Source organism: Mauremys mutica, chromosome 19 (genome assembly GCF_020497125.1).
Source record: "Mauremys mutica isolate MM-2020 ecotype Southern chromosome 19, ASM2049712v1, whole genome shotgun sequence".
In the NCBI taxonomy this organism is placed as follows: Eukaryota; Metazoa; Chordata; order Testudines; family Geoemydidae; genus Mauremys; species Mauremys mutica.
This window is the reverse complement of record NC_059090.1, coordinates 23,960,573-23,983,997: the sequence shown is the minus strand read 5'-3', so window position 1 is coordinate 23,983,997 and position 23,425 is coordinate 23,960,573. Positions and strand designations below refer to the sequence as shown.

Genomic DNA, 23,425 nt, shown 5'->3' with positions numbered 1-23,425 from the left:
AGCTGGGTAGGGAGCCCGGGCTGAGGTGACAGGGGGCTGCGGGTTGGTGCTGGGTGGGAAACCCAGGTGGGGTGACAAGGGGCTGCAGGTCGGTGCTATGGGGCGATGGCAGAGCTGGGTGGGGAGCCCGGGTGCGGTGACAAGGGGCTGCGGGCCGGTGCTGAGGGGCTGGCAGGGCTGAGGGGAAGTGCCAGTGAGATCACCCAGCACCTACCTTTGCTGTTCCTGTTACTTCCCGTCCTCTGACGCGTGCAGCGGAGGGGCTCCCACGCCCTCTCGTCCCCTTCCCGTTGCTGGAGGTGGCCCGGCGCCAGGCTGTGGGGAGGGCGATGTGACCGGGACGCGGCTGGCTTTGAAGCCGCTCTCTCCATGCTACGGCAGCGCTGGACTCAGCCTGTGCTGCTGCGGAGCCCGGAGTGCCCTGGGAGCCAGCCCTCCCGACTCTCCTGCGCTCTCAGCGAGGGCCACACAAACCCAGGGCGGGCGGCCTGTCTCTGGGCTGCAGGGGGGTGCAGGGGCCCTGGGGCCCAGTAGAGAAGGGCGCGGGGTGGAAAGTGCGGGCCCAGGGGTCAGAGCTGGGGATTTGCAATGTGTGTGTTTGGGGCGCTCTCGGAGGTGGCACAAGTTCTTCCCGCTGGGCCCTGGCGTTCCAGGGCCTCTCGCCTGGGCTGGGGATGGATGTGACCCTGCCGCCCCCTGCCCCATGCGCACCCTCCTTGGGCCCCAAGAGCCAGCCGGCTGCAGGGGTGGGCAAGGACCCCCTCGCCCCAGCCTGGAGCTGGTGCAGGGCACCGAACTGGGGGGAGGGGGAAGCTGGGCTGTTGGGGTTGGCCAGCTGGTGAATGCTGGGGGGCCCCAGGGCTAAATCCCCAGGAGCCTGGGGCAGGGGCTCTCCAGCCCAGGCCAGGGCTCTGGGAGCTGCTCTCAGGCAGTTCTGCGTGAGGCCGACGGGCTGTGACCGGGCGCCCCCGGGGGTGAGTGCCAGCCGCTTGGAGCAGGGGCAGCTGTAGTGGGAGCTTTCTGTGCTGGGAGGGGAGGCTGGGCCTGGCCCCTCAGGGCAGCTCCCAACCCGCTGGCTGGTGGAGGGGGCGGGTGGGCACTACAAGCGAGGGTGAGGCCCTGCCACCCCAGTTGGAGGCATGTTCCCACCCCAGCCAGCACCCACTGGCACAGCAAATGCCTCCTCTGCTGGCCTTGCTCCTGGGTGCGCCCTGCGCTGACCCCTGCTCCACCCCACAGCCTGGTCCCTGTGGGCACCCTTCCTGACCCCACAGTGATCCCGGCACCCTGAAGCTTGAGGCTGGGTTCCCCTCTCCTAGCCTGCTCCGATACCCTGGGCTCTGGGTATAAAGTGCCTGGCCCTCTCCTCCATCCGCGCACTGCACACTCTGGCAGTGGAGCCTGAGGGGTATGGTTCCGCCTATGGGAGCCCTGCTTCCCCGACCCATCACCCCTTCCTCGAGTGCCCGCTGGGGGGCATCAGGAGTCCCTCCCTATAGGCCACTGTGCATCGAGCAGTGGGGTGGGGGAGAAGGGACTGGGCTGTCATGGGGGGATTGTGCTTTGCTGGTGGGGGGGGGGCGCCCCGGCTGCCCTGCCCTGGCAGTAGCACTTGACGTGTGCCTGGCAGTGGGCTAGTGTCTTAGCTGTTGGGTTTAATGTGCATTCCTGGCGAGGTAACCAGGGCAGCTGGCGTGGCCGTATGGGAGCCAGGAACGTGGCAGACCTCACTGCATGGGGCTCGTCCTCAGGGGAGTGCTCTGGGAGAGCCCAGATACTGTGCCCCAGTGCCCAGGGGCTTCTCTGCCCTGTCGGTGGGGCTGGGGTGTGGCTGGTGCCCCGTGGGCACAACCACGGGCAATGAGTGGCTGCTAATCCTGGGGTCGGTTCCTTTCCTGGCCAGTGGCTCCAGGGGGCTTTTAGAGGGAAGAAGCCGCTCACAGAGCCCCGTGCCGGAGGGCCTGGGGCATGGGCAGGGCTGGGAGAGGGGGGTGGCATTGACTCTTGCCCTGGGCTCGGGCTGCGGCCCGGTAGCCTGGGCACTGGCACTCCCGCCGGTGTTCTCTGCTGGCAGCTTGGCCCCGCAGCTCAGCGGTCCCTGCTGTGGTCGTGACACTGCAGCCCCCAGGCCGGCTGGGAGGGAGCGCCTCTCCTGGGGGGCGCCGAGCCCAGCCCCTGCTCCCCCTCCGGTGTCTGCGGGCCGAGCAGCCCTGGGGCCCCTCTTGTGCTGGCTGAAAGCCAGGGCCGCACTGAGCTGGGCTGTGGGGTGGAGTGATGCTGGCTCCGTGCCCCCCCCCTCGCGTGGCCCCCGCCCTGCCAGGCCCGTGGGATGGAGCAGGGGAGAGCACGACGCCCCTTCCCCCATCCTCGCGGCCGTGGGAGGCTGAGCTCGCAGCCGGCAGGATTGTGCAGGAGCCTGTTGCCATGGAGATGGCACGGGCCTCACGCCGCGGGCAATGCAGGCGCTGCGGAGCTGTGGCTGTTCTTGCCGGAGCGGAGGCGGGAGCTGGGGACACGGGCGCTCTCTAGCCTGGCCTGCTTGGAGCAGGGCTGGCGCTGGGGGCTGGCACCCCCGGCTCTAGGAGAAGCTGCCGGCAGCAGCTGGTGGAGGTGTGAATGAGCAAGAGGCCGTGAGATCTGCAGGCTGATCCGTGCCCAGCTGCCCTGGGACTGGCTGGCAGAGACGGTCTTGGCCCACCTGGCTCTGCTGTACTCCACATGGGCCTGAAGGGAGGGGGGGAGCCAGAGAGGGGCAGGAAAGGACTCAGGGTGCGGTGGAAAGGTCCTGGGTTGAGAGGCACTGGCAGAGCTGTGTGAGGGGGGACCCCAGGGCTGGGCTACCAGGTGGCTGCGGGTTGGGATTGGGGGGCACCGGCAGAGCTGTGTGAGGGGGGAGCCCAGGGTTGGGCTAGCAGGGGGCTGCAGGTTGGGGTTGAGAGGCACCGGCAGGGCTGTGTGAGGGGGGAGCCCAGGGCTGGGCTAGCAGGGGGCTGCAGGTTGGGGTTGAGAGGCACCGGCAGGGCTGTGTGAGGGGGGAGCCCAGGGCTGGGCTAGCAGGTGGCTGCGGGTTGGGATTGGGGGGCACCGGCAGAGCTGTGTGAGGGGGGAGTCCAGGGCTGGGCTAGCAGGGGGCTGCAGGTTGGGGTTGAGAGGCACCGGCAGGGCTGTGTGAAGGAGGAGCCCAGGGCTGGGCTAGCAGGTGGCTGCGGGTTGGGGTTGAGAGGCACTGGCAGGGCTGTGTGAGGGGGGAGCCCAGGGCTGGGCTAGCAGGTGGCTGCGGGTTGGGATTGGGGGGCACTGGCAGGGCTGTGTAAGGCGGGAGCCCAGGGCTGGGCTAGCAGGTGGCTGTGGGTTGGGATTGGGGGGCACCGGCAGAGCTGTGTGAGGGGGGACCCCAGGGCTGGGCTAGCAGGTGGCTGTGGGTTGGGATTGGGGGGCACCGGCACTGTGGGAGGGGGGAGCCCAGGGCTGGGCTAGCAGGTGGCTGTGGGTTGGGATTGGGAGGCACCGGCAGGGCTGTGTGAGGGGGGAGCGCAGGGCTGGGCTAGCAGGTGGCTGCGGGTTGGGATTGGGGGGCACCGGCACTGTGGGAGGGGGGCCCAGGCTTAGAAGGGAGGAGGTAGAGCTGTGCCCCCCCCCGGGCTCTGGGCTGTTGCTCTAAAATTCACCCATACTCCTTAAACAAGGAGGCAGAAGTGACTCAAACACCCCCAATGTGAGAGCAGCCCCCCACTTGCCCCCACAAGTAGGGATGTGCTAATATAATGTGCTAGAGCATTTTGGATATAACCAGCACGCCCTGCACAGTGCCAGTAGCAGGGGGGGTCCCCGAATGGATTAGGACGTTCCCAGGGGCTCCGTGCTGTGCGCGTGTGACCCGTGTGCGCGTGTGACCCGTGTGCATGCAGAGGTGGGGAGGGAGGTGCGCAGTGCCCTTCCCCTCCCCACGCACTACGCAGCCAGGGGGATCCTCCAGCCTCTCGCGCCGTGTCCAGCAGTCTGGGAGACAGCGCGTGCGTGGGTGTGATGGAGGGAACCCCGTGCTAATGAGGGTGACTCAGGAGCGTGCGCTCGGCTGGATGTCCCGGCTGCTCCCTTGACAGCCTGTCACGGCGCTGCCAGCAGCTGGGTCCGGCGCCTGGCCTGCTGCTCCGAGGAGAGGGGAGGGCTCCCTGCTGGAGCATGCTAATGAGGTGGGAACCTCGGCTGCTGTGCTGTGCCTGCGTGTGCACACGTGCGAGTGTGTGTATACGCATGCACGGACACACACACCTTCCCAGGGCCACAGGAGCCAGACCTAGCAGGACGAGACCAGCGGGGACCCTTCTGTGTCTGAGCGATGCGGGCTGGGCTGCTGGGCTGTGACCACACTGGGTCGCTTGCTGAGCTGTGATGGGGTCAGTTACGGGTTCGCTCTGGGCCGTGCCCCGTGTCCCACACAGACCCGTCCTGCTGGGCCGCCCCCACCGTTCTGAATGGCTCCAGCGCTGGCCTCCCGTCCCTTGGCAGAGGGGACAGGATTCTCCAGGCTAACGGGTCCAGCAATGTCCCTTGTTCCTTCCCTGGCTCTCTTCCTTCCCTGGCTCATGCTCACAGGGTCTGACTCGGGAGAGCTTTAAAATCCTCTTGGAGTTAAAGATTTATCAGCTTGAAATATTAAATTGCAATGAAATATTAACTGCAGCTGAGCCTTGTGCTGTGAGGCTTGAGTGAGCCAGCTTCGCACGAGGGCTCTGGGCCAGGCACACGCAGTGCAGGGGGCTGTGTGTGTGTTGGGGGGGGGCTCTCTGCCCCTGCCTGGCTTTGCACGAGGGCTCTGGGCTAGGCACACGCAGTGCAGGGGGCTGTGTGTGTGTTGGGGAGGGGGGCTCTCTGCCCCTGCCCGGCTTTGCACGAGGGCTCTGGGCTAGGCACACGCAGTGCAGGGGGCTGTGTGTGTGTTGGGGAGGGGGGCTCTCTGCCCCTGCCCAGCTTCGCACGAGGGCTCTGGGCTGAGCACACGCAGTGCAGGGGGCTGTGTGTGTGTTGCGGGGGGGCTCTCTGCCCCTGCCCAGCTTCGCACGAGGGCTCTGGGCCAGGCACACGCAGTGCAGGGGGCTGTGTGTGTGTTGGGGAGGGGGCTCTCTGCCCCTGCCCGGCTTTGCACGAGGGCTCTGGGCTGAGCACACGCAGTGCAGGGGGCTGTGTGTGTGTTGGGGAGGGGGGCTCTCTGCCCCTGCCCGGCTTCGCACGAGGGCTCTGGGCTAGGCACACGCAGTGCAGGGGGCTGTGTGTGTGTTGGGGGGGGCTCTCTGCCCCTGCCTGGCTTTGCACGAGGGCTCTGGGCCAGGCACACGCAGTGCAGGGGGCTGTGTGTGTGTTGGGGAGGGGGCTCTCTGCCCCTGCCCGGCTTTGCACGAGGGCTCTGGGCTAGGCACACGCAGTGCAGGGGGCTGTGTGTGTGTTGGGGAGGGGGGGCTCTCTGCCCCTGCCTGGCTTCGCACGAGGGCTCTGGGCTAGGCACACGCAGTGCAGGGGGCTGTGTGTGTGTTGGGGGGGGCTCTCTGCCCCTGCCCGGCTTTGCACGAGGGCTCTGGGCTAGGCACACGCAGTGCAGGGGGCTGTGTGTGTGTTGGGGAGGGGGGCTCTCTGCCCCTGCCCGGCTTTGTACGAGGGCTCTGGGCTAGGCACATGCAGTGCAGGGGGCTGTGTGTGTGTTGGGGGGGGCTCTCTGCCCCTGCCCGGCTTTGCACGAGGGCTCTGGGCTAGGCACACGCAGTGCAGAGGGCTGTGTGTGTGTTGGGGGGGGGCTCTCTGCCCCTGCCCGGCTTTGCACGAGGGCTCTGGGCCAGGCACACGCAGTGCAGGGGGCTGTGTGTGTGTTGGGGGGGGGGATCTCTGCCCCTGCCCGGCTTCGCACGAGGGCTCTGGGCTGAGCACACTCAGTGCAGGGGGCTGTGTGTGTGTTGGGGGGGGCCTCTCTGCCCCTGCCTGGCTTCGCACGAGGGCTCTGGGCTGAGCACACGCAGTGCAGGGGGCTGTGTGTGTGTTGGGGGGGATCTCTGCCCCTGCCCGGCTTTGCACAAGGGCTCTGGGCTAGGCACACGCAGTGCAAGGGGCTGTGTGTGTGTTGGGGGGGGATCTCTGCCCCTGCCCGGCTTTGCACGAGGGCTCTGGGCTGAGCACACTCAGTGCAGGGGGCTGTGTGAGTATTGGGGGGGGCTCTCTGCCCCTGCCCGGCTTTGCACGAGGGCTCTGGGCTAGGCACACGCAGTGCAGGGACTGGGGGCCCCCAGCCTTAAGCTGCAGGGTGCTTGTGGGGAAGGGATAGCTCAGTGGTTTGAGCATTCGCCTGCTAAACCCAGGGTTGTGGGTTCAGTCCTTGAGGGGACCATTTAGGGATCGGGGCAAAAATCTGTCTGGGACGGTACTTGGTCCTGCTGTGAAGGCAGGGGCTGGACTCGATGACCTTCCAAGGTCCCTTCCAGCTCTAGGAGATTGGTATAGCTCCATATAATGGTGGGGTCAGGACCCCACCATTTGCCTCTTCCCTCTGCTGAGCCCATTGCTATTTCCATGGTAACAGGCCAGCGCTGCCCCCCCATCTCCAGCTCTGCGGCCTGGGCCCCTGGGCCTCCCCGCCCTCACCTGCAGCAGAGGCAGCTCCTTGCTCCCAGCCTGGCCCCGTCCCTCTGGCAGTGATGGAGGGAGGGGGGGCTGGGATAGGGGGGCCCAAGGAGCTCAGCGCTCCCTTGCTGGCTGCCTGAGGGAGGTCTGGGAGGGAGAGCGAGGGGGGGACAATGACCTAGAGGGGAAATTGAGGCACGGAGAGGCAGGCGGGGTAGTGACTTGTGCAAACCACCCAGCAGGTCAGCGGCGGAGCCCAGGAGTCCTGGCACCCAGGCCCACCCTCATTGCTGCCAAGCATCTGACGACAGAGGGGACAGATTCGCTTGGCTCCTCTGCTATGGGGAGGGGGCAGGCTGCAGCGGAGCCCTCCCCTCGCATGGATCGCTGGCTCCCTAGCCCCCTGCCGCTGCTCCTTCCACTCCCTGCTCAGCCCTGCCCCTGCCCCAGCCCCTGCCCCTGCCGGCACAGGGAGAGGGCTGCAGCAGGGTGGCTGGCAGAGCCCGGGCCCTGAACCTGTAGGGCAGTGCTCAGCTGTTAATCGTGTGTCGGGGGTGCCTGTGGGCTTGGCTGGGCAGAGCATGGCCAGCAGGGGACGGTGGGGGCCACCATGGCTCGCTGCGCCGGGGCGCGGGCCACCGCACCTCATGGGTTAAAGAGCCAGCTGGGGGCTAGCACTGGGGAGGTGCTGCCAGCGTATGTGTGTACGTGACACATGGGGTGGCTGACTCTCCGGGGTGGAGGGGGCTGGTTGGTGGTTGTCAGATACAAGCAGAGGTGCCAGGGAGCTGCTGACCCTTGGGGTAGGGGTGCTGAGGGGCCCCTCCAGCCCTGGCCGACCCCTTCCCCCCGGGCACAGTCTCTGCCAAGTGCCTGTCCGGAGCAGCCCTAAAATCAAGCCATGCAACGCCCGGGGCCTGCCGCCCTCCGGCAGGAAAGCTGCTGCCGCGCTGCTGGCTGGGCTCTGCAGCCGGTGCCAATGCTGCTGGCTCCAGTGCAGTGCGGGGCTCAGAGCCAGGAGCACCCCCGGGCCCCTGCCCTGGGACCCCAGGGAGCCAGGAGAAGGCCCCTGCCCAGCTGCAGGGAGGGTGGCAGCCGGAGATGGGGGGGGCTGGTGGAAAAGGGTTTTTCCTATTAAACATCAGTCTCTGTCTCAGCTCCCACCTTGTCCTGGTGCCACACACCCATTGGCTGCTGGAGTCAAAACAAGGGGGAGGAGCTAGGGAAGTGACCTCACCTACTGGGAGCCCTGCCCCCAGCCCCTATAAAAAGCAAGATGGTGCAGCAGGCAGGGAGAGCTCTGAGCTGCCAGCTCTCCCCAGTGGGGAGGAGCGCCTGGGGGCAGACACATGTCTGATGGCTTAGCCCCTGGATGTCATGCCTCTGGCCAGCCCCTTCTCCCACCTGGGGTCTCCTGCTGGGCGGTGCCATGGCGGCGAGGGGCCGGCAGCGCCCGGTGCGCTATGCCTCCCTGGGTGCCCTGGTGGCAGACACTCACCGGCCTCTCCTCGTCCTCCTGGCAGACTTCAACTACGGGGCGGAGGACTACGACGCCGAGGGGAATGAGGAGCCCAAGGTGCCGCCGGAGGGCTCGGAGACCATGCCGTACATCGACGAGTCGCCCACCATGTCGCCCCAGCTCAGCGCCCGCAGCCAGGAGAGCGGGGATGGCGTCTCACCCACGCCCACCGACGGCCTGGGCACTGGGGTAGGTGGCCTTGCGACGGTGCTGCTGGAACTCCGGCCAGCACGGGCGCGTCGCTGTGTCCCGTGGGACCTGGTGTCGCTGGAGCTGGGATGGTCCCGTCCTCTGGCTCCCCCTTCCCTCATATTCCCCTCTTGGCCCCCCAGCTCAGCCCACTCTCCCTGTCCTCCTCTCGTGGCTTGAGAGGAGGGGCGCTGAGCTGCCTGGCTGCGCCTTTGCTGGCGGTTCGGGGCTGAGCAGCACGGGCTGGGGCTTGGTGGCTCAGGGCAGGGTGCATATCCAGCTTCAGTCGGCTAGTGCCACGGCCCGGCCCTTCCTTGGTGCTTTGCTGTGGTGAAGGGTGAGGGCAGCTTGCCAAGAGGGCCATCCCCAGAGGGAGGAGCCGCTGCAGAGCTCCTCGGGCTGTCAACAGCCTCGCAGCCCTCCCCGTTGCTGACTGTGCAGAGCAGAGTCTGACTGTGCAGAGCGGAGGAGAAATGTGCAGGGGTCTCTGGCCTTCCACCCGTGCATGGTACAGAGCATCCAGCTTCTGCTCTCCACCCCAGAACCAGCTGCATGTCAGTGCTCTTCAGAGGCGCTCCGGGATTCTCTGCAGAGCTATGGGACATCTCCTGGGGCCAGCAGGGGGGTGAAGTGGAGTGGGAACCGCTCTCTGCCCCCCATCTTGCCGCAGTGGAGAGGGACTCAGGGACAAAGCTGTTGGGGGCGGGGGGCAGTCATGCCTGTTGGCTGGGCATGCTGGGGGTACAGGGCAGGGGTGCAGGGTAGTGGCCATTTGCCCCCCTTGCCTGACCCCTGAAGTGTGGTGTCAGGCCTGGCATGGGAGCCAGTGGGGCAGGGGTGGGGGGCTTCTGCTGCTGTGGCTGGAGCTGCTCAGGCAGGACCCCTGTGCCTCTTCCCGGCTCTGTGCTGCAGCTCCCTGACAGGGCACATCTGTCCTCTCTCATGGGCTGCGCGCGCCATCTAGTGACAGAGGGTGGCATTGGGCCAGCTGAAGGCTTCTGGTAATTTTCAAGCAAGCGTTTTTTGGGAGAGAGAGCCCTGGTCGGAGTGTCTCTGTGTACGGGAAACCCCGAGAAATGGGGAGGGGTGGCTGGGGGGGTTCTTGCCACGCTCTGGGCAGTGCAGCGTCTGGGAGGCTCAGGGGGGCGTGACGTGTATCTTCCCGGACATTTCTGGGGGCTCTGATGGCTCTTGGCAAACAAGCCATGCAGCCCGATTTCCTGGCTTCCTTGGCACTGACACGCACCAACCCAGCACCTTCTCGGCAGCAGGTTGGAGGGCAAATGCCTGATGCTCTAGCATGATATGAAGCCCTGCCCGGTGCTGAGTGCATGGAGGGGGGTGAGAGAGCCTTCCTGACCCTGCAGCAGTGGGGTCCCTTGTGCCCTGGAGCATGGGACTTGTTCCTCAGGCCATGCTAGGCTGAGGGTAACAGGTTCTCGTGGCTGTGCCGTGAGGTGCATGTGGCAGAGAGGCCTGTGTACCAGCTCTGGGACTCCTTGTTCAGGGCAAGGCAGTGCCAGGAAAGGCTGAGTTCTGCCTCATTGAAAGGGTTCAGATCTAATCCCGGAAGGAACAGGAGTGAATGTGAAAGTGTGACTTCCTCCCAGCCCCCTGCCTGGTGGGGGTGAGATGCCAGGCTGGGTGGAGGATCTAGAAAGACGGGGGAGCCCCTTGGTCGGCGACACCCCCAGACCCCAAACTGCCCAGCTGCAGAAGGGAAAGGCAGATGGATGGTGGCGTGTGCCAAGGGGCATCAGGAATGAGCTGGATCGACTCCAGTCCAGCCCCTGCCTGCCTGCCCGGGGTCTCGATGCCAGCTGTGGATTTCAGAGCTCCGCCAGAGTCGTTTGGCTGGTGCTGTTTCCCCGCCAGGTGGCGTCAGCGAGCAGGGACCTGTGGCTGGGTTTCATGACGTGTCCGAAGCGTGGATGTCTCCACTTCCCGTGTGGGAGGAATGGTGTCGCTCCAGGCCTGGATCGTCTCTTCCTCCTCCTCTGGGGCTGCCCCTCGGCAGGACCCCGGCATCGCCCTGCATTACTGTCTGGAGATGGGCATGGTGCTCTTCCTTCCCCACACGGCCGGCGCTCGGCAAAGGGGCCCGGGGCCCTGTGGGGAGGGCCTGGAGGGGACAGCCCGGGGGCTGTGGCTAGCGAGCCGGGGTGGGCAGCACTGCCACAGCCAGCGAATGCGGGAAGCAGGCAGCTGGAGACGCGTGGGCCGGGGCGCGGGCTGTCTCTTTGATCGGCGGGCACTGCCCGATAGCATCAGGAGCTGGCTGTTCTGGCGGGGTGGGGAGCCCGGGTGTGGCTGGGTACAGGAGCTGCCTTGTGCTGTGCTGGGCCTGGCTGGGTGCAGCTGTCTAGCTGCTGAGCCTGGGAGTCTCAGGACAAAGCCTCAGGTTGTTCCCTATCCCAGGGACGCCCTGCCCCCACACTGGACAGCCTGCGCCTGGTTACACCCAAGGGAACGGTGCCCAGCAGAGCCCCTGGGCAGAGCTGCTGCCTGCCTGGCATGGCTACTGCACAAGGGACACGGGCTCCAGCCCTGATGCCGTGGCTGGCACCAGGGGGCTGGGGGTAAGGGCAGGGGCATGCTGCATGGCATGTTTCCCAGCATACGGTGCCATGGGTGCCCGCAGAGCCCCAGTCTGTAGGATGTACAGGCGCGGGAGATCTGCTCCCATGGGTGCCCTGCTCTCCTGGCAGCTATGCTGCTGGCCCCTCCTGCCCCGGGAGGCATCCAGCGGGGTCTGCCCCTCTCTGGGTGCTGAGGCGGGGAGCCCAGCTGGGGCTGGAGTCTCTGCCGTGCGCTCCCTTTGCAACTGTCCCGGCGCTAATGGGATTTGGAGACGTTCAGGCTCCAGCGCTGGCGCTGCCTTCAATCCCATTATCTGTGGTCGGGCCGTTCCCGGCTAAGCCGAGTGCCCTTTGGCCGCTGCGGCTGGTGGCTTTAACCCTTCGCAGCTGCCTCCCCAGCGTCAGAATCAGGGCCTGCGTGCTGGCCGGGCCGGCTGGGATCTGCCAGTGGGAGGCAGCTGACTCGCGCTCACATGGGCTCGGCTCAGAGCGATGGCAGCTGCAGAAGGGGGACCCGAGGGCCTCTCTCCGTGGGGCCAGTCGAGAGGACCCCCAGCTGCGAGGGAGCCCCTGGGCTGGCATCGCTCTGGATGCGAGGTGCAATTTGCGGTTGAAAGGGGTTTCCAGTGGGGCTGGGTGCTTTGCAGCTGGTGCTGGTGGAGGGGGCTGTGCTAGGGGCTGGGGGGAGCTGGGTTGTGTAAGTCCCCTATAGCTGGGGTGGGGGCAGGGTTGTGTCAGTCCCCTATAGCTGGGGTGGGGGCAGACCACTCTGCACGGAGGGGCTAGCTTGGCCCTGCTGGGAAGGGAGGGGAGCCTGTTCTCCTGCTGGGCGCGAGGTGCTGTGGACGGGCCCTGAGCGCGTTGCTCTTTCCAGTGCATGGGGTGCAGGCAGGCATTGCTGCTGGGCCATGGCCTCTCTCCTCCTGCCCCGAATACCCGGGGGCAGCCTCCTCTCACGGGGCACATGAGGCGTGGGCTGTGTGTGCTGGGCTGGGTAACAAAGGTAATAATTGGAGATATACCAATCTCCTAGAACTGGAAGGGACCTTGAAAGGTCATCGAGTCCAGCCCCCTGCCTTCACTAGCAGGACCAATTTTTGCCCCAGATCCCTAAGTGGCCTCTTCAAGGATTGAACTCACAATGCTGGGTTTAGCAGGCCAATGCTCAAACCACTGAGCTATCCCCCCCCTCCGCAGAGGAGGGGGCTGTGGTTCTGGGTGAGAACTGCCCCCCCACCCCCATCTCCCACTGGCTCCCCCCACCCCCGGCCCTCTCTGAACTCTGTGCACAGGGGCCTGTCCTGGGGCACCTCCCTTCCCTAGGGCTGAAGCCCAGTCCTGGCCCTTACCTACGTCAAGGGCACAGGCCAGGCATGTGCCCTGGTCAGTCCCCGCCCCCAGCCCAGTGCTGGGGTCACGCCGCAGGGAGCGGTGGAGGAAGACAATAGGGCTGCACATGCAAAGTGTGTCAACCTCAGCTTCCCCTTTTCCTGGAGGCAGTGAAGCTCCCTCCCCACGTCCTTAGCCCACAGCCAGCTTGCGGGGCCATGGGAGCCTCTGGCCGCTGCTCTGCTCCCTGAAAAGCCCCACCCTGCTCCAGCTAGTCTGTTCCTGGTGGCCAGCTGAGGCCCGGTGTGCCCAGTCCATGCGGGAGGCTGCCCCCTCCCCAGTCTGGTCCTGTCAATCCAGAGTCCCTGGCACTGGTGTTATGTTCACTGCCCTCAGCCTGTGTGATCCTCGTGCTGCCGGGTTCAGCCCTGAGCAGCCACTGCACCGGGGCCCTGGAGGTTTGGGGAGCTGCGCGGGGGCTGGATGGCGCTGCGGGCACTCAGGAAGGCACGAGAGGCGGATTTGGTACCCAGGAGGTAGCTGTCTCTACTCCTTCCTCCTGTGGAGCAGGGGCCTCCCCATCCCAGGATCTGCCACAACATCCAGCAGGAGGGGTGGGGGCTGAGCAGTTCCACACTGATCACATCATTAGGGTTCAGAGTCAACGCCCTGCTGGAAGGAATGGAGGGGTACCGGGGCTGGGTTTGCAAGGCTCCTTCCCTGGCTGTGAGGGCTGGCCAGGCACGTTGTGGGCCAGAGCTCTCCTGTAGATTTACCTGGCTACTCAATCCCATCCTGCCCAGTGCTCGCCTCCAGGCTGCATACGAGGCCGGATCCCCTGAAGGGGGAGGTCCGAGTGACCCTCTCCCGTCCCATCCTGTACGATGTCCCTCCCAGCCTCCCTTGTGCCGGGAGGCAGCTGCTCCTCGTGCCCTGCAGTGGGGCCAGGTTGCTCTTCCGCTGCTGTGCCTAGGAGCGGGGTGAGGTGTGAGGAGAGAGCCCCCGGGCAGGGCTGGTGGGACAGTGCTGTGGGCTCCGGGGTGGGGGCCCTCTCCAGGCAGTGGCTGATGCTGGGGTGTGACTGTCCATCACCCCTTAGCCTGTGCTGTGTGTGGCTTGAGGCCAAGCCCTGGGGAACTGTGACCCGAGCTCCAGGGCTGAGCAGACTTCCCCGCCTGGACGCCGCTCCCCTGCAGCTCCCAGTGGAGAAGCTGGTTCCCCAAACGCTCGCCCTGCCTTGCAGATTCCCGCTCTAGAGAGCAGCCAGCCCTGGTCCTGCGCGCGGCGCTGGCCACCCGCCAGGGAGCGGCCCCCCCTCCCGAGGCGAGACGTTCATTTCCTGTGCATTACTAGCCGAGGCAGGGCGGAGCAGCGGGGCTGGCTGGAGGAGTGCAGGCGGCAGGGGCCGGGAAGGGGTTAAGCAGGTCGGAGCAGCCTGTGCCGGGCTGGCCCCTCGCCCCTGTGCTGACAGCCCTGGCGTTTCCGCAGCCTCGTGCAGGCTCAGGGCTGCCCGGACCGGGGTTTCCTCTCCTCTCCGGGAAGCCTGGGGCCAAGCTGCCCTGGCTGGCGCAGGCAGGGCTCCCGTAATGGCTCCTTTCAGCAGCAGGCTGCGGCCAGCTCACGGGGCTGAATCGGGCCAGGCTGGCCCGCTGGCGTAGGCCCACCTGGAGCTGCGGGCCGTGCCCTCTGGCCTCCTGCTGCTCTGCGGGCCATGGAGGAGGAAGAGGAGGCTATAGGGTATCTGGACAAAATCCTGGAGGATGAAGAGGATTTGGAGCCAGGCACCCCCACCAGCCCAGGCCTGGGGTCTCCCTTCCTGGCCTCCGAGAAGGTGGGCACACATCCGCCTGGGGAGGAGGGCGGCACTCAGCTGGGCTGGGGGGGGTGCGTCTGGAGTCCTCGTCAGTGCCAGCTGTGTGCCATCTGTGCCTGTGGGCGGCACCGGGGGCTCGTGGCACCTCTGTGGTGGGCGCTGGGCTCCGTAGCATTGCGCCCTAGCCTGGGGAGCCGCCCCAGTCGCTGGGCTGTAGGTTGGGGGCAGAGGCAGTGAAGTGTCCTCCTCTAATAGGGCCGTGGTGCCTGTCCCTCTGTCTCCTGCCGTCCTTGCCATGGCGGGGGGCAGGCGCACCTCCCAGTGCAGGAGCTTTTAGTGCACAATCCGGGCAGAGCAGTGAGGTGTGCCTGGGGCCAAGGCTGGGGGGCAGGGCAGGGAGCCTGGGGCTGAGGTTGGGGGGCATGGAGCCTGGGGGTGGCTGAGGCTGGGGGGCAGGGCAGGGAGCCTGGGGGTGTCTGGGGTTGGGGGGGGAGAGAGCCTGGGGATGCCTGGGGCCGAGGCTGGAGGGCAGGGAGCCTGGGGGTGCCTGAGGCTGAGGCTGGGGGGCAGGGAGCCTGGGGGTGCCTGAGGGTGTCTGGAGTTGGGTGGGGGCAGGGCAGGGAGCCTGGGGGTGCCTGAGGCGGGGGCAGGGCAGGGAGCCTGAGGGTGTCTGGAGTTGGGTGGGGGCAGGGCAGGGAGCCTGGGGGTGCCTGAGGCGGGGGCAGGGCAGGGAGCCTGGGGGTGTCTGGGGTTGGGGGGGGGAGGGAGCCTGGGGGTGCCTGGGGCCAAGGCTGGGGGGCAGGGCAGGGACCCTAAGGGTGTCTGGAGTTGGGCGGGGGCAGGGCAGGGAGCCTGGGGGTGCCTGGGGCAGGGCAGGGAGCCTGGGGGTGCCTGGGGCTGAGGCTGGGGGGCAGGGCAGGGACCCTGAGGGTGTCTGGGGTTGGGGGGGGGAGGGAGCCTGGGGGTGCCTGGGGCTGAGGCTGGGGGGCAGGGCAGGGACCCTGAGGGTGTCTGGAGTTGGGTGGGGGCAGGGCAGGGAGCCTGGGGGTGCCTGAGGCGGGGGCAGGGCAGGGAGCCTGGGGGTGCCTGGGGCTGAGGCTGGGGGGCAGGGCAGGGAGCCTGGAGGTGCCTGGGGCCGAGGCTCGGGGGCAGGGCAGGGAGCCTGGCACGGTGACACCCATGCTCGTCCTGGCCTCCCTCAGAGGGCAGCGATTAGGGCTCTGATGGCTGGGGGAGGGGGGCAGATCCCATCCCTGGCTACAGGGCTGCCGTGCGGTACTAGCCCAGCCAAGCCCTGGTGCCAGTGGACCCAGCAGCCCCTCCCCTTGGCGGGGTGCGTTGAACGGGGCAAAGGGCCTGCTGGGGCTGCAGCCTTGGCCTCCGGACGTGGGTCTGGGGCCGTGCGCTGGCTGAGCAGCAGTGTCTCCGCTCAGCCACACAGGCCTCTCGCTGCCTGCTCTGGGCCAGCTCCTGCTCCGAGCCCCGGCTCTGCCATGGATGCACTGTGTGGCCTTGGGCATGTCCCCAAGTGCTGGCTGCTGCCCTCGGTAAAGCAGGGCCGGAGCTGCTGGTCCCAGGGCCAGGGGCTCGCAGGCCCTGGACCTACCTACGGAGCGGGAGCAGCCACCGCTCGCCGTCGTTCCACTGCTCCTCTGTCCTTCCCGTGCCCCCGGGGGGACGGCAGGGCCCGGTCTGCAGGCTCTGCCTGCCTGGGCGGCCTGTTGGAGGCTTCGTGGGGCAGGGCCTGTGGCAGTGCTGGAGCCCAGAGCCGAGGCTGGTGCTCACCTGCTCTGCCCTGGCATGGGCAGCGGGGCTGGCAGGCAGCCGAGCGAGCGGGGCTGGGGCTGCCCCGGAGAAGCAGGAAGAGCCTGTGACTAATCAGTGGCTAAAAACCCACAAGAAACGGCTCTGGCCTCAGCCGGCTCCTGCCTTAAAGGCCCAGGGCTTGTCTGGGGGCGGGGAGGGGCTGAGGGCGCTGGGCACAGGCAGGTGCCATGGGGCTTGCCCGGCTGGGAGACGGGCCTGGCAGTGATCCAGGCCCGTCCATTGGGGACTGATAATTCCCCCCCGGGAGCTGGGCCCCGGCCGGAGGGAGCAGAGGTGCTGCCTGGAGGGGAGGAGTATCTGGCTATCAGCAAACGGAGCTTCCCCCTCATCAGCAGGGCAGGGGAGCTGCCCTCCCCCATGGCCGGGGAGACGTGTCAGGACTGCGGGGGGAGGGGAAGGTGGCCCGGGGCCTGCACCAAACCAGGCCCCTCTGAGGCGGGTTAGCGCTTCCTGCCCGCGGCTTCCAGTGGTGCCAGCCGCGTCCCGTGGGTGTCACGACAGCAGCCGCTGGTGCCAGCCCAGGGCAGGTTGGGCCCTGGGCCCTGCCGGGCTGGGCGTGCAGCCGTCCCTCCCGAGCTCCAGGCTCAGGGTGTTGGGGTGGGCCAGCTCCATGGGCCCCTCTGCCTGCAGGGCAATGATGGCTGAGCCAGGACAGCCTGGGAGCTGGGCAAGCCGGCTTGTTGGTGCTCCTCTGGCACCAGGCTCTGGCACCAGGCTCTGCCATGCATCACCCTGGCCATGCCAGCCTCCCTTGGGGAAGGCTCAGGTCCTGGCTGGGAGCCACCGGCTGCACGGGAGCACCCCGAAGGCCAAACTCCTATGCGGCTGCCTCAGGGGGTGCCTGTGGCCATGGGGGGGAGGCTGCATGGCCAGAGGCCCCCAGGCAGCTCCTGGGAAGGGTTTGCCTTGGTGCCGAATGCTGGATCTAGCCGGGGGTGGGGAAGGGTCGCTGACTCCTCGCAGGCTGAGCTCAGGAAATCACCCTTCTTGCAAACCCTCCAGTGCCCTCCAGAGCGGCCCCTGCAGCAGCCCTGACCCTGCCTCACGCTGGGGCTAGGCTGTGTGCTGCAGGCCCCTCCCCACCCTCTGCAGAGGGGCAAGGAGCCGGGGGGCCCTGGGGTTCTCCAGGCATGTGGTGTGTGGGGTAGGGAGCTGCAGGGCAGGGCAGAGCTGAGACGCAGCCGCTTCTGCTTTGCATGTGGCCATGCATGGCATCGCTGCCAATCCAGACCAGACTGGTCCCACTGCGTTTGGCCGGGACACCAGGGTTAGCGCCTGGGAGCTGGTGCGAGGCTCCTAGGACTCGTCCCACACAGGGTCTCGCCTGGAGAGTGGCACTGGGAGCAGCACAGCTCCCTGCGGGGGCCCCGGCTTCATGCTGACAGGTGTGAACTGCGCCGAGCCCCTGAGAAATCACTCGCCCAGCCCGGCTCTGTGGGGTCGGGGGCCCTTGGCTCTGGGGCTGGCGTGGCAGCTGCTCACCCCCTTGGAGCCCGTGCAGGGGGGTGCTGCTCGGGCTCAGAGCCCTGCAGGGAGGCCGTGAGAGCGAGGCAGAGGGCGCTGGCCTGGGGGTGTGATGGAGGGCTGCCCCAGGGACCCTGCTGGGCGCTGTCTCACTCCTCCCGCATATGGGCACAAACGGCCAGTTCTCCTGTGCGTTCCCCTCCTTGCTGGCCTTCGCCATTTGCCCTGTTCGGTCCTGGGCCAGCCAGGAGGATCCTGATGCCCAGAGAGCCCTCTGGGCTTGGCCCCAGCCCACTCCTCACCGCCCTGGGCTGGGAGGCTCCGGCGACGGCTAAGGGCATGGTAGCTGCTGGCTATTGCCTCGGGTTCCTGGGCTGCTGACGCCGGGAGGCTGGCCACCAGAAGCTGCCCTGGGGTAGCCCGGCTCCTGTGTTGAGAGGCACTCCTGCCCCTCGGACAGTGGGCCGTGCCCAGGGCGAGTGCGGGGGATGGGAAGTGGGTCGGGCTGCGACCCAGCCTGAGGACGGGAGCCCTGCTGGAGCGCCGGCCCAGGCGCCAGCGGTGGGAGCCCGGGGAAGGGAAAGGGTGGTGCTGGTACATGCCCAGGGGGCGGGGCTCAGGGCGCCGCTGGCAGCTGGCCCAGGCCCGGCAATGAGCATTACATACCTGGCGGCTGTGGGCCTCGCCCTGTGAGGGAGGGCCAATATCCGAGACCGCAGGAGCCCTGGCAACGGAGCTGGGGAGGAGGGAGGGCAGCAAAGCCAGCTCTGCCCAGGGCTTCCCGCCCTGCCCAAGGCTGACGCTGCTCCCCTGGCACCAGGCTCTGCCATGCACCTCCCTGGCCATGCCTCCCTCCCTCCAGAGAGCCCCTCCCCTGGGAGCGGATCCTGGGGCTCCCCTGGCAGCGCCTAGACCCTGACGTCCCTTGTTGTCATGCAGGGCGAGCGGGATGCTGGGAAGGGGCTGGAGATGCGGAAGTTGGTGCTATCGGGCTTCCTGGCCAGTGAGGAGATCTACATCAACCAGCTGGAGGCGCTGCTGCTGGTGAGTACAGCCAAGCGGGTGCCAGGGCTAGTCCCCGGCACGGAGCCCTGTGCTTCCGGGCACGAGGCCGTGCCCTCCCGGGGTCTCTCCCCTGTCCCCCTCCAGCAGTGCCGGGGCTCCCCTCTCCCCTGCCACATCAGGTTCTGCAGGCGGGAATCCGGGCTGTGGGAAGTGGGCGCTAGGCTGGAGACCTGCCCCCGGATCCCTTCAGAACGGGAGCATCCCAGCTGGGGGATGCGTCTCTAACGTTAGCCCCACTCGCAATGGGAGCCAGCCCGGGCAGCCTGTCCTGCCCCTCGTGGGCAGCGGGGGGAGAAGGAAGAGTCCCTCCGTGGCTGGGGTGGGTCTCTGTCCCTTCCTGGCTTCTGGGGTCAGAGCTGCTAATGCCAACGTGTCCTGCCCGCCCCTGTGCCCAGGGTCTGAGAGGCTTGGGCAGGCATGTAACTCCTGCGTCTGTGGGATGGGGCCTGACCCATAGGTGCCCGTTCCCCACCGCCCCCTGCGGGGCGAGGGCTGACGTTGGCTGGGGCACATCTGCGTGGGCAGCCAGAGATCTCCACGTCACACCCTGTGCCAGGCCTGGCCGTCCTTTTCCTGGGCCCTCCTGCACCTCCTGGTGGCGCTACCCTGACACCCAGTCCTTCCCCTGTGAGCCTGCTGCCCTCGTGTTGTGCAATGCACGGGGCTGGCAGGGTCCCGCCTTCCCCTTCCCAGCGCAATGGGGAAGTCTGTGCGGACACGCAAACCGAAACTGCCGTCTGCAGCCCCTGCACGGCATGGCGCAGGCAGTGCCCCAGTGCCGGGGTGGGGGGCTGGAGCCCCCTTCTCCTGCTCCCAGCCATGTCCACGCCAGCCTTGGCTAGAAAGGGGCTCTGCAGATCTGTGAGAGGAGGGGTAGCTGGATCCTGAGCCACCATCCCCCGGTAGCCCAGCCCCCCCCCCGAATCTGCCGGTGCCCCTCACTCCCGACCTGCAGCCCCCCTGGCTGTTCCAGCCCAAGGGGTTTCCTGCTCTGAGATTGCCCGTTGCGTGGCTGTTCCCCCATCCCAGGAAACGTGGGGCTTGACCCTGGCAAGCTCCTCCCCCAGCTTGACTCAAACTTGCAGGCAAGTGCCAGAACTGAACATTGACCTCTTGTTTCCCACAGGGGGCGTCCTCCCAGCATGCAACACCCCTGCTGGAGCAGGCTGTGCTGCATGCTGGGACCTGTAGTTCCCAGGGGCTGCCCCCCGTCCTGCCATGAGAAGGGTGGCTCTCAGCTGTCCCATGTCATGCCAGTCAGGGCAGGGGCGGCTCTAGACATTTCGCTGCCCCAAGCACGGCGGCATGCTGCGGGGGGCGCTCTGCTGGTCCAGCGGCTCCGGTGGACCTCCTGCAGGCGTGCCTGCGGAGGGTCCGCTGGTCCCGCGGCTCCGGTGAACCGGCAGAGCGCTCTCCCGCGGCATGCCGCCCCAAGCATGCGCTTGGCGTGCTGGGGCCTGGAGCCGCCCCTGAGTCAGGGGGCCCTTGAGCTCCTGTCTGTGGCTTTGCTCCGGCCCCCTTGGCAGGCACCGAGCCTGGCCTGTCTCTCTGGCAGGTTCCTGCTCTAACACTGGCTTCCCCTGCTCGCCGCAGCCCATGAAGCCGCTGAAGGCCACGGCCACCACCTCCCAGCCTGTCCTCACCATCCAGCAGATCGAGACCATCTTCTACAAGATCCAGGACATCTATGAGATCCACAAGGAGTTCTACGACAGCCTCTGCCCCAAGGTGCAGCAGTGGGACAGCAAGGTCACCCTGGGGCACCTCTTCCAGAAGCTGGTAAGCTCGGCTCCCCTGCAGGTGGCTGGGCAGGGCTGGGATCTGGGGCATGGGCAGGGGTTGTCTTCTGGCTCCTCGCCCGCTTCTTACAGGAGCGGCTCCCATAGAGACGCTGCCCGGAGAAGGGCGGGATTGAGCTGAGTCCAGGGTGTTCTTCCCAGGTGCAAGCCTAGGCAGAGCTCTGTGTGGGGGCAGCCCTGGGCTGGAATGGGGTGGGATGGCAGGGGGTGGCTCGGGGGCTGCAGGCCTCGTGCAGTGGGCAGTCTCCCCTCCTGCTGGCTGTTCCCTGGTGCCGGGGAGCCGAGTGGGGCTGTGGGCTCTGGCTGGGCCGTCCCAGGGCACTCGGGAAGAACAGGGAGCCAGCTTTAGGAGTCTCTGAAGCAGGAGCAGATGGCTGCAAACCCCTCTGGGTGGGGGTCTGGGCCCTGCTGAGCCAGGTGGCTGTTGCAATAGCTCAGCCCAGGTTGAGCCATGCGCAGGCTGCAGTCGCTGCTCCGATCCCAAGTGGGCTCGCAGCCCGGGTGTGCTCGGCCAGCAGCCCCTCCGAGCGATGCTGATGGAGCCTGCGAGGCTGAGGGCTTGGGACACTTTCCCTCTGGTCTGTTTCCTTCCCGCACCCTGGGGATGGGCAAATCCCCCTGGGCTTGAAGATGAGCAGGGCTGGGTTATGGCAATCCAGGCTCCTTGTGGCTCCACCCCGTGTTTGGCACCGCCCAGAGACCATGCCCAGAGAACAACAGGTCTCCTTGGCTCCCTGGGGGGGTGGAGTGGGCACTGTACCCTCTCCTGTCACGCGGAGCCTCGGTCAGGAGCTGGGGGGGGGTCCCAGGTCAGTGGAGTTTGGAGTTACCAGCACTGCTGTGTTGGTTACACTGGCAGCAGGGGAGTACTTCCCTCTTCAGAGCTGGTGGTGCAGGCTCTCGGCAGACTCAGGCAGGTGTTGCTGTGTCAGTTACATGGGCTCAGGGGTCCTGACTGCAAAGGGCTAGGAACTGATTTCTCTGTGCTTGCTGAGAGGCCTGGCTTCCGGAGCTGTGCCTGAATCTGCTCTGACTGGCTGCTGCTAGGGAGCTGGCACGGCTGTGTGGTGGGAGGGCTGCCGGGCCCTGGCACAGGGGGAGGGCCGTGCAGAGGCTCCTGGGAAGCAGCCGTAGCTCAGGGGCTGATTGCTCCAGGTTCTCCTGTTTGCCCTGTAGGTTCACGCAGCAGCGAGCGCCTGTTCTCGGGCTGGCTGCATGCTAACGGCGCTGGCTGGCTGGTGCGCCGGGGCCTGGCTCGTTAGTGGCTGTGCTGAGGAAGCTCCCTTCTGCCTGGGCCCCATGTACCAGCTGCTGCGGGGAGGGGCGGGGAGAGCGTCCCTGTGCCGGGGAGGCTGGGGGCCGTGCTTGGCAGCCGGTGGCATGTCTGTGGGCAGTGGGGATGACGCTCACCCTGCTGCTGCCCGAGTCCATCTGCTGTGCTCCAGACCAGGCCTGAGGCCTGCCCCACTGTCCTCCCCAGGCCTCCAACTCTGCCCCTGGCTGGTTCCTGGCCCCTGGCAATCAGCTCTCGCCCAGCACTGCCTGGGCACCTTCTCCCAGGTCCCTGTGCCCACAGCAGGGGCTGGTGGGCATGAGTGTCTCCTGCAGGCTCCTCTGGGGGCCCCGGGGGTCAGTGACCTCCCCAAAGCAGCCAGGCTGGCAGGAGGAGGCTGCACCAAGCTCAGCCACCTAGGGAGGGGTAGCTGGGCACACATGGAGCCTGCTGCTACCGCCCGCCCCGGCCGGTCCTGTTAGAGCGCCCGGCCGTGCCCCCCTTCTCCCCGCAGCGGGCGGGTGTGGGGCCAGGAGGAGCTCGCCTGCCCGCCCCGGCCGGTCCTGTTAGAGCGCCCGGCCGTGCCCCCTTCTCCCCGCAGCGGGTGGGTGTGGGGCCAGGAGGAGCTCGCCCGCCCCGGCCGGTCCTGTTAGAGCGCCCGGCCGTGCCCCCTTCTCCCCGCCCCGGGCAGCGGGCGGGTGTGGGGCCAGGAGGAGCTCGCCCGCCCGCCCTGGCCGGTCCTGTTAGAGCGCCCGGCCGTGCCCCCTTCTCCCCGCCCCGGGCAGCGGGTGGGTGTGGGGCCAGGAGGAGCCCACCCGCCCGCCCCGGCCGGTCCTGTTAGAGCGCCCGGCCGTGCCCCCTTCTCCCCGCCCCGGGCAGCGGGTGGGTGTGGGGCCAGGAGGAGCCCGCCCGCCCGCCCCGGCCGGTCCTGTTAGAGCGCCCGGCCGTGCCCCCTTCTGCCCGCCCCGGGCAGCGGGTGGGTGTGGGGCCAGGAGGAGCCCGCCCGCCCGCCCCGGCCGGTCCTGTTAGAGCGCCCGGCCGTGCCCCCTTCTGCCCGCCCCGGGCAGCGGGCTGGGTGTGGGGCCAGGAGGAGCTCGCCTGCCCGCCCCGGCCGGTCCTGTTAGAGCGCCCGGCCGTGCCCCCTTCTCCCCGCAGCGGGTGGGTGTGGGGCCAGGAGGAGCTCGCCCGCCCGGCCCGGCCGGTCCTGTTAGAGCGCCCGGCCGTGCCCCCTTCTCCCCGCCCCGGGCAGCGGGCGGGTGTGGGGCCAGGAGGAGCTCGCCCGCCCGGCCCGGCCGGTCCTGTTAGAGCGCCCGGCCGTGCCCCCTTCTCCCCGCCCCGGGCAGCGGGTGGGTGTGGGGCCAGGAGGAGCCCGCCCGCCCGCCCCGGCCGGTCCTGTTAGAGCGCCCGGCCGTGCCCCCTTCTCCCCGCCCCGGGCAGCGGGTGGGTGTGGGGCCAGGAGGAGCCCGCCCGCCCGCCCCGGCCGGTCCTGTTAGAGCGCCCGGCCGTGCCCCCTTCTCCCCGCCCCGGGCAGCGGGCGGGTGTGGGGCCAGGAGGAGCTCGCCCCGCCCCGCCCCGGCCGGTCCTGTTAGAGCACCCGGCTGTGCCCCCTTCTCCCCGCCCCAGGCAGCGGGTGGGTGTGGGGCCAGGAGGAGCCCGCCCGCCCGCCCCGGCCGGTCCTGTTAGAGCGCCCGGCCGTGCCCCCTTCTCCCCGCCCCGGGCAGCGGGTGGGTGTGGGGCCAGGAGGAGCCCGCCCGCCCGCCCCGGCCGGTCCTGTTAGAGCGCCCGGCCGTGCCCCCTTCTGCCCGCCCCGGGCAGCGGGCGGGTGTGGGGCCAGGAGGAGCCCGCCCGCCCCGCCCCGGCCGGTCCTGTTAGAGCGCCCGGCTGTGCCCCCTTCTCCCCGCCCCGGGCAGCGGGCGGGTGTGGGGCCAGGAGGAGCTCGCCCGCCCCGGCCGGTCCTGTTAG

At 68.1% G+C, this 23,425-nt stretch overlaps 1 protein-coding gene across 3 annotated transcripts in view; it reads left to right on the top strand.

The window, feature by feature from the left end:
- Positions 1–23,425, top strand: part of ABR (ABR activator of RhoGEF and GTPase) — a 100,297-nt gene that overhangs the window by 31,812 nt on the left and 45,060 nt on the right. For 2 of the 3 annotated variants that reach the window (XM_044993272.1, XM_044993273.1), the window contains exons 2-4: positions 8,130–8,314; positions 18,266–18,370; positions 19,985–20,170. In XM_044993272.1, coding sequence (XP_044849207.1) covers positions 8,130–8,314; positions 18,266–18,370; positions 19,985–20,170 — 476 coding nt within the window. Of the gene's footprint in view, positions 1–8,129; positions 8,315–13,590; positions 14,054–18,265; positions 18,371–19,984; positions 20,171–23,425 lie in introns of those variants that run through there. The other variant, XM_044993274.1, reaches the window with a different exon arrangement.